Source organism: Ambystoma mexicanum, chromosome 5q, assembly GCF_040938575.1.
Source record: "Ambystoma mexicanum isolate Mex_15411 chromosome 5q, UKY_AmexF1_1, whole genome shotgun sequence".
In the NCBI taxonomy this organism is placed as follows: domain Eukaryota; kingdom Metazoa; phylum Chordata; class Amphibia; order Caudata; family Ambystomatidae; genus Ambystoma; species Ambystoma mexicanum.
Window position 1 is genome coordinate 953,907,767 of NC_090933.1, and position 17,708 is coordinate 953,925,474.

At 45.6% G+C, this 17,708-nt stretch overlaps 1 protein-coding gene across 13 annotated transcripts in view; it reads left to right on the forward strand.

Moving 5' to 3' along the window:
• RIMS2 (regulating synaptic membrane exocytosis 2) overlaps positions 1-17,708 on the forward strand; it is a 2,919,733-nt gene that overhangs the window by 2,574,714 nt on the left and 327,311 nt on the right. For all 13 annotated transcript variants that reach the window (XM_069621474.1, XM_069621475.1, XM_069621476.1 and 10 more), the window contains one exon: positions 6,293-6,399. In XM_069621474.1, coding sequence (XP_069477575.1) covers positions 6,293-6,399 — 107 coding nt within the window. The remainder of the gene's footprint in view (positions 1-6,292; positions 6,400-17,708) is intronic.

Consider the following 17,708-nt stretch of genomic DNA (forward strand, 5'->3'; position numbering starts at 1 on the left):
AACTGTTATTCTCATACACGTACAGGGCCGCTCTTTGCATCAGACACTGCAGGTGGCTGCCTCAGATGCCAGACTCTAGGGAGCGGCAGTCTGACTCCATTATTATTTTAAATACATTTTAACACAGACACATTAGTCCTTCGCTTGTACTTTACGCACATTATATTGCGGAACACCTCCAAATGTACCGTATGACTTTCGTGACAAAAAAACACCCGTTTTTTGCTTCTTGCTGCAATATCCCATCCCATCCTCATCAACCCTCACCTCCCCACACAGTATTTGATAAGTTTAACAAGTGCAATGTTGTGTTTTTTAATATGTTTTTGCGACAATGTCTGCGGACACCAAAACACAGATCCAAGAGGGCAGGCGCATCGGAACAATCTGACGCTCTTCACCATCCAATCACTGAACACGTCACATGTCCACAGACATGACACGACCGATTTGCCAATCGATATCTTGCCCGCGGAGCGAACAGGGAAGTGTGTCCGCGGAGCGGACATAGATATCACTAATTGTTTTAGACCTACCTTTTGATCGTTTTAAAAAAAAATACTGGACGGATTTTTACCAAATTTCCAAAAGCACGCTTTCGGTACCAAGCCGCTGATCCCGCCGCAAATTTGATGAAAATCTGTCCACCGGTTTGGGCTGTAGGCGTGCGCAAAGTTTTTCCCCCATTCAGTCTATGGGAAAAAAAGAAATTTTGGGACCCGCCCTGTAACATTTCCCCCCCAAACCTCACTAAACTTTGCAAGAATATTCAGAGTGCACCATATACTTTTCTTGCAAAATTTGGTGAGGATTCGTCCAGGGAGAGCAAAGTTATTAGCCGCCCAAAAAGTGCTCTTCCTATGGGATTAGCAATGTAACCATAAATACACGGCCACTACCATGGCCGTGTAATATCTCTCTCTCTCTCTCTCTCTCTCTCTCTCTCTCTCTCTATCTCTCTCTCTCTCTCTCTCTCTCTCTCTATATATATATATGTATATATACATTATATACATTATATATATTCATGTCATGTTCTGTCTTCTGTTTAGCTAAAGGTATTTCACGTTAGTTTGCTTTTCGTCATTGAAATTAAGATTTTTTTTGAATTTACAAAAAATGTAATTATCTAGTGGCCGAGGTGGGGCTCACACCACAACTGGGATTTTTGCTTTTGACGCTTTTCAATATGATTTATTCGATTTATGTTGTTTGCAGGTTCTAATTAGATCAAACGCTGACTGATTATTGGCTGTTTCATTAGGGAATTAGAGGAGCATCTTTGCGTTGATTATAGTCAAAGCTACATTAGTCAAAGCAGTCAATATTACAGCAACACACTGTCCAAAAATGATGTCCCTATAACACAGTGGCATCTGCTGCTGCACACTAACCTTTGACATTGACTGTACAGATTTTGATGCTTTCTCGAAAAATATGGTGGAGCCCCTTGACTGCATCGGATGTGTAGGCACGGAGAGAATTGCACTCACATGAGTGCTCTCCCTTCAACAGTGAAGCGTGATGACAAGTAGCTGGGCAGGGCATGCAGCTCTCCAACGAGTTTTACACGACACATTACTTCAGTGTAGCGTCGGACTGGATAGAGTCCAGTTCCTATGAAGGCGCCTGCCTGAATTTACAGTTATGTGCCAGGGCGGGCCTGTGTGAGTAGGTGCAGGAATAATCTTCTGGCTATTGTCACTCTGCACTCATGTGTACCTTTGCTTATTCTATTTTCGAAAATATCTTTTGGGCTTGCGTTCGCTGAACTCTCAGACCCCCTTCAACTAGCCACAATCCCACCCAGGAGGTGCTTTTACAGTGTCCCTGCTTTTCTGTTATGATGTCCTTGGGAAAGTGGGCTTGTGTTTTTATAGCACAGGGGCAACACTCTGGTCTTGGAAGCAAGACCATGCAGAGCAATAGAGTTGCGAATTCCTGTTCTGCGCTTACAAACCAAACTCAGGTATGCTATTAGGCGCCTTATAAAACCCAATTAAATTAAATGGTGCCATCCTTGGAATATGATAATGCTGTCAAATGTGTATATGGCACCTGATCCTGGATACCCTTTATTAACAGTGGTTATCCTTAGCCAATGTAAGGATAGTTCCCGAATCATCCCTGCAAGTATTGACTCTTGTGTCTGAGCGCCTCACACAGGCCCGAGCCGAGCCACCTTGCTGGCATTCTACCCCACTCTATGGTGTTCCTTGCCATAGGCGCTGTCACTGGCTGAATGTTTTCCCTGATGTCGTAATTGCAGCGTCTCTTGTCCTTTGTGAAAGCGTCCGTCCTTGTGCTCTCTGTGCCTCCACTTTGATTCTCCCCATGTACACACCACCTAGCCCTCTTCCTTTTCTTTCTGGCCGAAATGCTTTTGGAGGTTTTTCAGATGCTTTGCTCATTTTGGGGCATTTGTTCTTGGCATATGGGTGCAGACGCCGCCCCACCCCACCACACATTCATAGATGCATGAATATTTAACGAATGAATAATGTTACATCATTGTTTCTACCTTTTACCGGACAGTATGCACCATCGTTCAGCAATTGGTTTCCTTTTTTGTCAAAGACCTTCATGGTAGCAGCCTTTGTGTGTGCTGCAGGTCTCCCCCGACACCCAAACCTTACACCTCCTATGACCCCCAAATCTCAAATGTGCATTTCAAATGACCGTTTCATGCTACTGGTTTGTATCAATAGCACAGATTGATTTATTTTTTTTAAATGAGACGAAAATCTCGATTATGGCAAACATCAGTCCAAATGTCCAAACCATCACATTTATTTGGTATTTTGACGATGAGTATACATAGATTAAGTGTGTGTCGTAATGCTGCATACCAGCTGTGTAATAATTTGTGTTTGATTAGATGGGTACATACTTGATTGAAATCCTGAATTTGAATTCTACAAAACCATACGACTTGAGGACAGGTTGATGTGTGTGTAAATAAGAAATGTTTAATTTAAAAGAATGTATTTTGGAACCCGTGTCATTGATAGGAACTTTACCAAACCTTTAAAAGTAGTTGTTTTAGTTGAATTTATTTTTTGATTTCCCTTCTGGGAGGAATTGGAAAATATCAGTGATATGTTAGAATAGCTAACAAGATCTTTCAGCATAATTTGGATGTGTTTTTTAATCATGTAAAAGTAAAACAGCTGCCCATGTGTGTACCAGAAGTAAAGGATGGCCACGCATGTGCAAATGCTGCTTATCAAAGCAAATCATTCGAAAAACAGATGCATAATAAATGTCAGAAGTGTTCTTCTAGATGAACAAATATCTGCAAGTGATTACACAATTGACTTAGCTTCTGGATAATTGTGTGTAACGTGATAAGTTTTAATGAGGGAGAGCAAGAAATGTTCTGCAGCTTAAATGAGCAAAGGTCCTTGGTGACTCAATAAACGTTCACTCAAACAACATTTACTCTAAGCTCTGAGAACAGTGATCGAGTGACCACTCACAGCATGCAAATGTCCTGTTCCCCCATTCTTAAGATATAATGCCGTTTTCTTTCCCTTTAAGCCATTGCCACCACATCAGTGGAGTACATAAAATAAAGTACGCCCATGGATCGAAACCAACTACTCTACAACTGAGATGAGATGATTTGCCATTTATATGAGATTATATTGGAATGCTGCTGCCTGCCATTGATAAAGACAAACTCTTATCATGACCATACTTCTCCTTTTTCCACTCTGATTTCCCATTCAGATCCTTGCACTGCTGATCCTGAATGAGAGGATTTATGTCCAAATCGTGTTGTTGATTATTGTGCCCTTTGTTAGACCAGCAATCAAGTACAATGGGCTGAGCCCGACATAGCCTTTACACTAGCTGTACAAGGGGAGCCTGTATCATCAGAAAGTTATCCTCTTCCACCATATTTGGGCTTCTCAGCTCTTCCAGTTGAACAAATCACACACTAGAAAATGTCATTCTTATTTTAAGTAGCATGCTTAAAAAGTGCAGTACTGATATCCCCCAAATATGAGCATTTGGAAATCCAGTCTTTGATTTCAGCACTAATGCAACCCACAGTCTCCTGACTAGAAACCCAGCCACTAAGAAACAAGCATTGGCAAAGCGAATAGTGGTGGCGTTTACTGCTGTTCTTTGTATTTTGTATTTATTGGCCCAGGGTGCAAGGAGGAGAGTGCACAGTTTCAATGGCGGATGCCATAAGGGGTGCAGATGTGCAAGAAAAGGAATAGAGAAAGGGAGAAAGCCATTGAGGAAAAAGGGTGGCATCAATGATGAGCAAGAGGAAATATGAGCATAAGAGGATAAGAAATGAAGCGAGAGTGTGAGAGAAAGAACGAGGGGGTAGAGAGAGCTGGTGGGTGTGATAGAGAGATAGGGTGGGTGGGAGCACACAGAGGTGGTAGGGCAGGTGAATGGGAATAGAGAGAGTGTGGGTGGAGCACGTTTTGGGGGTTGGGAGGGTGGGGTGAATATGTGTGGGTAAGTGAGTGGTGGTGGTTGAGTGGGGGTAGAGAGAATGGGTGGGGTTAGAGCGAGTGGGAATAGGGTGGGTAGATGGGAGGAGAGCAAGTGGGGGTGGGGCGGGTGCGTGTGGGCAGAGAGAGTGCGGGCTCATAGAGAGAGTGTGGGAGCAGCAAGAGTGAGGATTGGCAGAGAGAGTGAGGGTAATGTGGATTGGATAGTGGGGGTACAGAGTGATGGGTGGGTGGGGTAGAGAGAGTGGGGGTACAAAGAGGGGTACGATGGTGGGCACGGATAGAGAGAGTAGGGTAGGAGTGTGGGTGGGGTAGCATGAGTGGGGTATAGAGAGAGTGGGTAATGGGGAGGGTAGAGAGAGTTGGGGTAGGGTGGGTGGTTGGGGTAGAGAGAGTGAGGGTAGGGTGGAGTGTTGGGGGACTGGTGGGTTGGAGAGAGAGTGGGTGGTAGGGTGAGGGGGTGGTGGGTGAAAGCAGAGAGTGTGGGCAAGTCGGTGGGTGTAGAGAGACTGGGTGGCATTAGAGTGGGTAGGTGGGGTAGAAAGAGTGGGGATGGAGTGGGTGGTGGTAGTTGGTTGCGGGCAGAAAACATGAAAAACAAAGCAGCCTTGGGAGGTCTAGTCAAAAGTAGCCCAAAATAGCACAACAAAAGCCCAGCCATCACACGTAATGGGGGTGCAGTGTTTGGGTGCATGTAAAGAGAGTGGGTGTGGGTGAGTGGGGTTGGTGAGAGTGGGATTGGGGCTAGAGAGAGGGGTGTGGGTGGGTGGGTGTATGTAGAGAGGCAGCCTCGGGAAGACAAAAACATCTGTTGTTGAAAGTAGCCCAGAGATCAGCACACACCTGTAATTTCATGCACCAAATTGGGGTTTATTAGGTCATTTGTTTGCGAAATAGCCCACATAGTCCAATATCGAATCCTTACAAATCAGAAAGCCCAGCACCTGACTTGCTTCTTACAAAAATGCTGATTGGAACACATATTCTTTGGGAACATCCTCATTGGGTAGTACGGCGGAGGAGTTTGGAAAAATAAACTTTAGTGACGTGGCATTTTCCTGCCGTGTCATTGCCAGTTGCTAGGCCAACCAGATATTCCCAGTTTATAGCCCCCCTTCCCTCTCTTCTGTAACAAGCAACCCAAACGTTTGCCAAAACAAAAATAATTTTGGTTCTTACCTTTCCTCATAGAAGAAACTCAGTTGACATTTACCATATTGCTCATTCTGTGTACGTTCTTGCATTGTTCTTACGACAATTCCCTCCTTTGTATTTATCTGATGAAAACATGAATACTGAATTATTCAGTTTGTCTTTAAATGATTTGTATTTTCTTTATCAACCAGACCCCATATCCCACCTAACACTCCCTATAATGTACCCCCACTGTTCTTTTTTTGCGGTAGGAATTTCTTTTATACTAGTATTTTACTCAAATGGGAATTGTGGGAACTGTACAGTAAAATATAATTCCTTTAACTTGACACCATTTTTTGTAAATTACTTAGTAAATATGTATACTGGAGTCATTTGTTTAGTTTTGGGAATTTCCTGCCTGAGTGCAAGCTAACATGAGCGTTTAATTGTATTTCTGCACATGTTAGGATTAAAGTATTATGATCTGCTATGTAAAATCTTATTTTCAGACTCGGTAATTCCTAGTTCATAATCACTTACTAGCTGTTGTTTTGTTGACATTTTCACATACAAAAATAAATTCCCCAATTAAATAATTGAGGATTGTGTTGATAAATGTTCTGAAATGTATTGGAAACATTTAATTGATGATTTTGTTTTGTACTATTTATATCTAGGTGCTTTAGATGCAGAGGAAAGATCACGAGAAATGAAAATGAAGATGAACAAGTACAAGCCAGTAACGGGATCAGACTCCAGGCTGGAACAGGAGTATCATCCCAAAGTAAGATCATCTTTGCTTCAAGTCAATGTGATCGTAAAGCATGGCCTGTTTTAATTGGCACACATGTAAAGAAACTTATGAAACTGCATTCTGTACATTTTTTAAAAAGTGTTTAAATTGTAGCTACCTGACTGATCAGGAAATGGTATGTGACTGCCCAGGATTAATGTGGTACATGTGAAATTGGCGCATGATTAAGTTGTACCAATTGAAACTGCATATGTTTCAACTCTCAGAATTAATATTAATAAAGTTTGAAATAGAAAATCTATTAGATGTGTTTCTTAAAGATAGTCCTCCAGAATGTTTTTGTATGTAATATCTACGTATTGGCTAGATGCCTAAGGTTATCACATTTATCTTTTCACTCACTAACACATATTCGGAAACACTGCACATTGTCATCGCAGGCCTCAAGAATATACAACCCTCAGAAAAGGTTCAAGGGTTTTTATTATTGATTTAAAGTAATCGGCCTAAGGGCTGCCTATCTCTCACATCTTACCGTGGGTTTCCTCCACCCTAGCTCAGATTTCCCAATCCCCAAGATGGTCACTAGAGATTAGTAACTCCTACTATGTAAAGTCTGACTGGCTAGTGTTGAGAATCTAAAGGCAACAGCCTTATCTATCTGACTCCCTGCAGGGTCTTCTAGGTGGATCCTAGCCTGGGGTCCCACACAAACTGTAATGGTCTTTAAACAGGAAATTGGTGCCTTCCAACTGCCCAGATCTCACGTATTCTTATCTCTCTCACAACCTAGTATTCCTCTCCCTGATGTTCCTTCCTTTTTCTTCCTTGCTTCTCTTCTTTCCACTCTCTTTTCTCTCCCTCTCTCATATGTCCCTCCAAGGTTATTCTGTCTCACCTAAACTCCTTCTCCCACCCACTACTCCCCTATACTACTCTTCACTCCGACCGCTCTCTACTACTCCCATCCTCCTCCTACCACTACTACTCTCCACTCCTACTTCTAATGGATTGCTTCCTGCTACATATTCCCAATCTATGATATCTATATCCCAGCATAGCTGTTTTCCAGAAACCTTGCAACCTCCAGAGGGTGCCTTGTGGCTCTGTGTCAGGTCCGTGGGATACCGCTACGCGCCCCACGTTGGACATTACGTCAGGGTCAGTATAAGTAGCAGCGCCGTGCCCCATTACCTCAGTTCCTTTTCCCCACAGACTTTTCTCGCCTATCAGGAACATGCTCGTCAAGCTTTTCTTTTCTAGTGATTTGCCATGCCATCTCAATTGAAGGCGTCCGGTTTCAAGCCATGCACAGACTGCAGTAGGCAGATGTATGTCTCTGATCCGCATATTTGCTTGTACTGTCTGGTCGAAGACCACGACACCTAGGACTACGGGTTGTGTCAGTCGAAGAACTAATGTCCCTTCGGAAGCAGGGAGCAAAATGATTCACCTTTGTCCGCAATTAGAAGTTTTAGCGGTCTCGGGCGCAGGGCACGGATTGTTGTTCCGAAGATCGAGCGACTCCACAGGTGGATATGGAGATGGAGAAGAAGAGACACTGTAAGACTGCGCTCTCCAAGCGAGACTTCTCACCAGTACTCTTTTTCCTCCTCGAAGAAAAAGAGGCACCGCTCTAAGGGTTCTCCGGAGTGTTCGGCGCAGGTACCCTTTCCGACCCAATCCATCATGAAGAAGGAATGGGAAAATGCCCCCTGAAGATGCTTAGCATCTTGGCCCATGCACCAGCAGCTCCTGCCCTGGCACCTCTGGCGCAGGCTGGGGCGGTGCTGGCTGCGGCTATGGCGCTGAGCAGTCCCACCGCATCTTCCGCAACCAGCAGGGTACCCTCAGGAGACCACGCAGATGGGCTCAGGCCTGGTCCAAGCAGAGAGCGAGATCGCTCAGCGTGGGCAGCTTCCACCTGTGGTGCCAGCTGCAATGTCTTCTTCGACGTCTTGGGTGCCGATCGGCACTGTGGGCTCTGCGAGAGTAGTCACAGAACAAACACCGGGTGTTGCCAACCGATAGCCCTATGCTGCATTCCAAATGGGACACAGTCCCAGATATATTTATGACCCGCTATGAAGAGGGGTCTCCAAAATGATGGAAGCCCCAATCCACACTGGTGCATATAATACTCTTAATTATATAAAATGTAAATCTCTTTTGTTCATTAGATGAGGCACATCCGTGCAGAAAACAGGAAAAAAGTCCCCCTGATCTAGCATAATCAAGAGCCACCAAGACCGTATGAGATATAGGTAGACAGCATATATTTTTTATGTAGCAAAATGAACAAATATAAATAGACCATAAACATGTACAATATAGATTGGTATAAGTCCAACATTCCAAAATACAATTGGATACAGTGTCAAATTCCGAGCTGTAGATTTGCTCACAAAAACCATATTCAGTTGAATTTAAGTATTAAACAAAACAACCATTTTACAGTTCAGCAACATAGTATATGTGTACGTAGGCATGAGCAGTAAAATTCCTTCTGCTCAATCTTTCGTCCTAAACACTCCTAAATGTTCAAAGGTGCGAACGCGTTTCGGATTTCGATGAATCCATCTTCAGGGCAGGATGTGTAAGGTTTCATGAAGTAATTGGGGATTTTCCTAAAGGGATAAACATAAACTAATTAGCTCTAAGAAGTTTACTAGTGTTTAAGGATGGTAAGTATTAATCTAGGCCACTAACCTTATAGTCGAAGCAATAGGAGAATCACCTCAACCTGCATTGAAAGCAAAAATGACAACTCTCAGCTCATGTCAGGTAAGGACAAAGGCAGTGAATATGGTAAGGGAAATGTGCACAAAATAACACAGTGAATAGCTTTGAATCAAACAACGTGCACACAGGAACCAAGACTAATGTATACTAAAACCCAGGAGTGCAAGTAGAGTGTGACAACAATAAAAATATATGAAAAGGAATGTGGGGTAAGCACTTAGAAACTCCTTATGACTGCAAGGAAAGTCTGCAAGCTCCTTACCCCCAATGGCTGTTACAGGTACTGACAGCGCTAAGCCCACGTACAGGGCAAGCAACGGCAGGATCTGTGAGCTAACACTCTTGATGATATTGAATAAGAGAACTAAAAAACAGTACTCACGAGGACGAGAAATACCACTTGAATGTCAGCAAGCCCACGAACCCTGTTGATCGAACAGGGACCCAGACAGGCTATAACAGCAATGGGAGGATAACTAAATACATAAGACTAAAGACAAGGGGCAAGTAGGAATAGTGATTATAGAATAGTGAGGAAAGCATAGGTATTCACACAGGAGCTAGCTACAACAGCACACCACACCTAATAATCAATGGGAAATACATGCAGTAGTGCAAGGGAAAACATGAAATGGATTCCAACAGAAAGTTAAGGAGCAAGAGCAGGGAAAACGAAATTACAAAGGCAAACTTCCCCCACCCATCTAAGGAAAAAGGCAGGAAGCTAAATCTATAAAGAGGAAAGACTGAAGCATCAAGGTTTACAGCAGCAAAGGACAAAGTCAAAGAAAAATAGAACACAGGCAAACTGGGCTGCACCAAAAGGGAAAGCACTGAGCAAAGCTGCCTGTAAACAGAGGAATACAGAAAGGGAATCTAGAAAGCAGAAATCAATTAAGCACATAAATACGAAATCCAGGGTTAAGTAACAAGGAATAGAAACTTGGAACTAGGCACAAAGCTAAGAACTAGGAACAAGGGACCAGTCACAAACAGGAACACTGCATCAATGACCAGCGCTGGACTGAAGCAAACTGAGGCTTTTAAAGCTGCTTAACGAGCAAACGCCTCATGTGTGCTGCCTGCTGCACCTGCAGCCACAGGTGTTGCCTATCCTCCACCCAACCTTGTCCTTCAAGGGTGGAGATGAAGCAGTGGGCCAGTCATTCTGGGAAGCATAGTCATTTAATTAAAGAAGCATGCTGGCTGCCAAAAACCTGCAATGGATCCGGAAGGGAAGTAGCTTGGAAAATAGGGTTTTAGCGTTCCCAATTCATCACAACACTAAAGCATAAGGTTTGGAGGAAAAGTCCAGTAGGGAATAAACCCCAAATCATGCCCCCAAGTGGTGGGAACGGTAGTGAAGGGAGCGATTCGTGACAGCTCATAGGTACATAAGATTCTGGACTCTCAAAAGTCAGTAGAATACTGTTAACACCACTCACCCTGTCCAAAGGCAAATTCTTCGCCCCGGGTGTGGGTAGACCGTTGGGTGGTCAGTCACAAGAGATACGAACTGCAGGGTTTAAGAATAGAGATGTGGTGCTCAATTTGAAGTTCAATGATTGAAAAGATCAAAAATAATATAGATAGAAACAGTCTGCTTGCAAAAGACCAAACAGATGGCATAATCTTGTATGTAAGAAAAATTAGAGCTGGATCTAATCACACTCACATGAGCGGGGACAAGAGTATGCAGGTAAGCATGAAGACGCCGCTCGCGGGTAAATCTATCAAAACGTGCTGTATGTTCTTAATGTTCGGACATATCGCGTGGCAAGAGAACGTGCCTTAGTTGCTGTTAATAGGTACCTGATCTTATCAGAAGAACGCAGTCCTCTAGACGCCCATCGGTCAGATGCGCGGCTCGAATCTGCATTGTGTTATTAGGTTGCCATGGCGGCGGCGCGCATGCGCACTGCATCAATAGTCGCCATGTTGGTGTGGGCATCTGCTTGACCAGAGGCTAAGTGTGGGTAAATTGGTTAATGTAAATAAAACGGTTAGTATAAATGCGATCCATGCTAATCACAGAACAATCCCGACGCGGATGCTCCGGGGGCACCGTACGTGAGTACACACACGGTAACTCAACACGCGTCTGCGCCTGTTTTCGCACTAGTAGGGAAGTTATTGATCGCATGCAGGTTGCTATAGAAATGACGCAACTATGCGTTGCTCTCTGCAGCTACTTGTAAAGTTAACTTGCACAGTCTATTTGCAACTCTTTTCTTCCATTATAGTCAGAACATAATGGTGTATTTAAAAAGAAAGCAAACCTGGAGACCTCTACTTTTCTGTCCCTTCCACGAGACAGGCAAAGCAAAAGGCCGGACACATGGGGCAAGAAGGTGTTTGCGTCAGGCAGTCTTGTACTGTGAGCCGTGATTGCCTCTTGTGCGATGGCGAAGTTCTCCTTTGGCCTATGGTCGGCTGTAGCTGGTGCGGCAGAGCACATCCCAAAGGGTGAGATGAGGGATGGATTTCTGTCCCTGGTCTCACACTACAAGGAAGCAGCAGGCCATATGCTGCAATCTGACCTAGACGCGGCAGACTGCATGGGCAGGTCCATGGGCACTAGCACAGTGGTCAGGCACCATTCATGTCTAAGGACATCTAGATTTGCGGTCGATGTCCAGTCGAGGCTACTAGATATGCCCTTTGACAGACAGAACTTATTTGGAGCAAAGGCTGACAAAGCCCTCCAGAAAGTCTAAGGCGACTGCCAAGTCCTTGGGACTAGACGTCCAGGAGTCCACCACGCAATCCTCATAATTGCGCATGGGTTTTCACCCCTATCCTGCATTTGCCCAGAGGTGCCCTGGACAACCTGCCCTGGGAAGGGGCCAAATTAGACGCTTCCCCAGAGGGAGAGGTACACATCGAGGAGGTGTTGCAGCAGCTGCTGTCCACTCGACTCCCCAGGGCACCAAACCTCAGTGACGAACTCAAGCACCTGTCACTGGTGGGGGGAAGGCTATCCTTGTTCAGAAGGGAGTGGTCGGAGACCACGTCCAATGCTTGGGCCTTACAGGTCCTCAATCAGGGGTACTGCCTTCCTTTTTTTCGAAGCCCACCAGACCGTAGTCCACTGGCCACCCCTTTCTCTCTGGACCACATCTTTCTGGATGAGGTCCGTCAGCAAAGAACACTATCAAACTTGTTCTGTGTTCAGAACAAGGGAGGGGGGTGGTACGCCTCCTATTTTCTGGTGCCAAAGAAGGACAGAGGCTTGCACCCCATTCTGGATCTACGACTGCTGAAATTGTTCCTTCACAAGGACACGTTCAAGATGATTACTCTAGCACAGATTCTGCAAGCCCTCCATCTACAGGACTGGTTGGTTTCTCTAGAGCTTCAGGACGCCTACTTCCACATGTGAATTCATTTGAGAAACAGGAAGTACCTGAGATGCGTGGTGGGTCAGCAACATTACCAATTGAGGTTCCTGACGTTCAGTCTTTCGTCAGCACGCAGGGTTTTCACTAAACTGATGGCAGTGGTAGCCGCTCGACTCAGGTAGGAGAGCTTTCATGTCTTTCCTTACCTGGACGACTGGCTTGTCTGAGCTCGGTAACCGGAGCTAATTTCGAACATTTCCTCCATACATGCACACTTTTGCACAGTTTGGGCCTTTCCCTGAGCTTAAAAAAGTCTTAGGTTCGGCCGCTCCCAGTCTCTCTGATTCATCGGAGTAGTCTTGGACACTGACCTGGGCAGGGCGTTCCCTCCTGAGGATCGAGTGACAAACATTTTCCGGATGGTCAATGTCCTTCAATCTCAAGCTCAAGTCATGGCTCTGCCTTCCTGTGCCTTCTGGGCCTCATAGCCTCCTGCATCCTAGTGGTGACGGAGGCAAAGCTGGCCAGGAGATCGCTTCAATGGCTTCTCCATTGCTAATTGGTGCAATTTCAGGGCCACATGTCGGACCTTCTGGAGGTCTCGAGTTGGGTGGTTCAGGATTTAGCATGGTGTGCAGGGTGAGACAACTTGCTGAAAGGCGTGTTGTTTTCGGCAGATTTGGCCCCAGGTGACGGTGGTCACAATTGCATCTCTGACAGGTTGGGATGCTCACTTGTCAAATCTTATGGTGTGCAGACCTTAGTCTCCCGCAGAGTCTCAGGAACACATCAGTTTGCTGGAACTGAGGGCGATCAGGCTGGCCCTGGTCACTTTTCTTCCCTCTGTAAATTGCAAGACTGAACTTATCCTGACACACAACACAGTAGCCATGCACTACCTCATCAAACAAGGTGCAGTGGGGTCCTTGCCTCTGTGCACAGAAGCAATGAGACTGTGGTTCTATGCTGTGGAGAACAGCGTCTCTCTGATGCCGCTCATCTGGCGGAAGGGAGAACGTTACTCCAGACGCATTGAGCAGACAGACCTCGGCCTCCCATGAGTGAGAACTCTGTTAGGAAGTTCTGGAGGAGACCTTCTCTCTTTTGGGGACTCCTCAAGTGGACCTCTCTGCTTGCAGTGTCAACAGGAAGTGCAAATTGTTCTGTTCTAGGGAATTTCCTAGCCAGGGATCTTTGGGGGATGCATTGACGGTTGAGTGGAGTTTCAACCTACTTTATGCATTCCCGCCAATCCCTGTCATCCTGCTGGTCCTCAGGAAACTATGTCAGGAAACTATGGGAAACACACTGATCGCCCCAGACTCGGTCTGTAGACCATGGGGTATCCAGAGTTGCTGGACATGTCCATCTGCCCGTTAGGTGCCTTCCGAGAAGAGTCGACTTGCTCTCTGTGTCAGAGGGGCGGGTCTTCAATCCGAACCTTAGCAGCCTGAGCCTTCATGCTTGGTTATTGAGAGGTTAAAATACAAGGGGTGGTATGTGCTCCTTTCAGCCCAGACTAACCGCTACGCAATCCATTTATGCCTGCAGGTGGCATACATTTTTGATTTGGTGCCGGGAGAGGGATCTGGATCCTTTATCCTGTCTTTTGTCCCCTTTGTTGGATTTTTTGCTTTCCTTGACCCAAGCGGGCCTGCATATGAGCACTGTGAAGGGTTACCTCATGGTTATTTATATGTCCAAGAGGTCCCCAGAACAGGGCTCGTTTTTCACAATCTCCATTGTTATTCAGTTCTTGCAGGGTTTGTGTTGCAAGTTTCCTCCCTGCCAGTTTGTGGTTCCCGCGTGGGATTTGAATTACGTTTTAACATTTCTTATGGGTGCTCTGTTTGGGCCCCTTCATTCCTGTTATATTAGGTTGCTCAACCTTAAGGTAATTTTCCTGGTTGCCATCACTTCAGCAAGACGGGTGAGTGAGCTCCAGGCTTTGTCTGTTCTATCTCCCTATTTGGTTATTTCCAAAGAGAAGGTGATTAGGAGAGTGAGACTCTCCTTTCTGCCGAAGGTGGTCTCAAATGTCCATCACTCTCAGAATATCCATCTTCCTGTGTTCTTCTCTCTGCCTCACTCTTCTAAGGCAGAGGAACAATTTCACCGACTAGACCTGATACAGGCCCTTACGTTCCACATCTCTTGTACTAGAGAAGCTAGGAAGGATGACCAGCTATGTCTTGGTTACGCTGGTGCTCCTGCTGGCAGGGCTGTGACCAAACAGATCCTTACAGGTGGATCATTCTCTGCATTTCAGAATGCTACGATCTGTCTGGGAAGTATGTACCTGAGGGTCGCAGAACTCATTCTACCAGATGAGTGGCTGCTACCTCTGCCCTACAGAGGGCGGTCCCTGTCCTGGACATTTGCCAGGTGGCAAAGTGGGCGTCTCTGCACATGTTCACTAAGCATTACTGCTTGGATTCCCTTGCGGCCCAGGATGCCCATTTTAGAGTTTTCTGGTTTAGGTGGTGTCCTTGCTTTCCTCCCTCCTCCAGATCACGCACTTGTTTAGGGGTCTATCATAGATGAGCAATCCGTGGCAGAAAGAAATCCATTAAAAGAAAAAATGACTTACTTCTCTGTAATGTTCTTTCCAATGGATCTTCCAGCCATGGATTCCTCATCGCCCTCCCTACCTGGCCCACTTGCTGGAAGCTTGTACACCATTGGTTCTACAAACCCTCAGTGTCAGAGTGGTAGGGGAAATGGTGGAACTGAGGTTATGGGGCGTGGCACTGCTATTTATACTGGCACCCGCCATCATACCGGTGAGGGGCACGTTGAGACATTCGACGGACCCAACGCGGAGCTGCGCGATGCCCCCTGGCGGCGGAAAGGTTTCCGGAGAACAGCTGCGCTGGAATATGGATATCATAGATGAGGAATCCATGGCAGGAACATCCATCAGAAAGAGCATTACTGAGAGGTAAGTAATTTAAACAACTTTCTACTGCTTGCCCCTCCTAATACTCCTTACTCTTTTCCACTACTCCCCCTTATCTGCACTCCTCTCACACTCACCCTCCTTTCACTTTCCCAGTCATCTTGCTTGCTCAATCTCACTTACTCCGCTTTTCTCTCACTAAGTGTCACTCAGCTTTTCCACCACACATGCACTCTCACACCTAGGTACCACTTTCTCTCACCAATCAATACCTTACCATGAACACTCTCTCTGCTATTCGCCTTCATGCTCCGCTCCACCTCCTTTCCAACACCTGATCTCTTGGTTTGCTTCCTCGTCGCCATTTGAGTTCACTTGAACAACCACACTTTCCCGTCCTACTGTCCCTTTTTGTCCTCATTCTCTCCCTTCCATTGGCTTTCAGTCTCACCTGGTTCTCCAAGCCCATCTCTGCCTTGCTCTCCTTCAGAGGCCGGGTTGCACAGGTGTGAAGCTAACCCTCTAAGGCCGGCCCTTTTTTAAAATAACCTGGTCATTGTGCCTGTCATTCCTTTCTGGAGAATTCACCCCCACATATACATATACACAGTGGATAAATGTTAGTAACCTATAAAAATCTGCATAATACATAAATCCTGGATATGATCCTTGCTTACATTCTTTCTAAGTGCAATGCATTTGTGTGTTGTCTGAGTGCATGCACATTATGTGCGTATTGTTTGCTTGTCTCCTGTGTGTTTTCTAAGCAGGTGTCTGTGTGTGCAGTTTTCAAACTTGTGAACATTCCTTGTGTGCATTTAAAGTATGATGAAGCGTATTGTGTGTACATATTGTGTGCCTATTGCATATTCTAAGCATGTTTACTTAATCTATATGTCTGTGGTGGGTTGGAAGAAGCAGTCGGACACATTGAGGACATTCTAGATTATCTTTAATCAAATTATAGGAATACGGTATGTTTGTCCCTATCTAAAAGAGCTCAACGTTCGTATCAGATGTCAGGAACTACAAAGCAAAAATGGCCTCCGTCCAAACTAACTGTACCTGACCCTACCACTATATACAACTAAATGAAGAGGCCACAAGAATGTCTTTTCTTCCCCTGGTCTTCTCTTATCTCCTTTTATAATTTCTGTTATCTTCTCTTGTAGTTTTTCTAGTTACTTGAGGAAGACATTGGGTGTTTTCTCTTTCTCCCAGAGTTTTTATTCCCAGTCTCTGCTTGCCCCCCACCTAGGTTGGTTAAATCTCTCTTCTATATGTTTTCACATTTCTTGTTAACCAGTTTCTTCAATGTTTTCTCGTCCTCAGGACTGTGATGCATTTCTCTCTGTACATGATACCCGTCTTCCCCAACCAGGTTCTTTATTTGCTTTCTCAGGTTTTTACAGTTTCAATTACACAGTCTTATATTTACTCTCTGGTCCATAGGACTGTGATTGAGTTTCATCCATCAGATAATGATTTCCCGGCGGCCTCCAGCTCTTCCTGGGTCCCAGTACCTCTCGTTATGCAGGGGAAGGTTGCAGGCCTCTGCTCTCGCTCGGATACGCTTTCTCTCTCTTCTCACTTGTTGGTTTCCCATTCTCGGTTCCTCGTCAGGTTTGTCCTGCACACGGGTACTGGCGATCGGAAGCTACATGCTTCTCACCACAGTAGTTTCGACATCGTTGGTCGGGCGTCCTGCCCACCACTCTGCAAGCATTGTCATGCCACCACCAGGTACATCGTTCCTTTCTTCCTCCTCGTAACGCTTTCCTCGAGGCTGTACACACTGGTGTCTCGCACTGGCCTCCCCGTGTCTCGTTGAAAGTTGCAGGCTTTGCGACCTGCCTCTGCTCCTTCTCCACAAGGCGTGATATTGTCAGAAGGCTTCCCCTGTGCATAGCACTCTTCCTCTCCCTTTTCTGTGACTTGTCCCATTTGAATATTCATCTCTCGTTAAAGAGACATCTTCCTTTCTTTTCCCATATGGATTTCTTTTTACATTGCCTTCAGCCAAACCTAAAGATGTCACAGTACTCTTTATAGTAGACAGTCCCCTGTATACAGCTATGGTAGGTGGTTTAGGGAGTTCCGCACAGGAATGGGAGTCCTTATCCCCAAAGAGGGAGTCTCCCCCGGTGAGGTCCCACTTGCCTCGACCCCTAGTGAGAGTCTTGCAGAGCGGGATCACCTCCCTAGCCTCTCAGGGGGAGGCTCCCACTTGGGGAGAAGGGATGATTACCTGTCATGCAGATACCTGTGTCAATGCTTTTGCCTCATAATCGTCACAAGGGGTTCAGTCGTTAGCGCAAATAATAGAGGGGTTGAAGGGTGGTCCGGTCGTGTTCAGC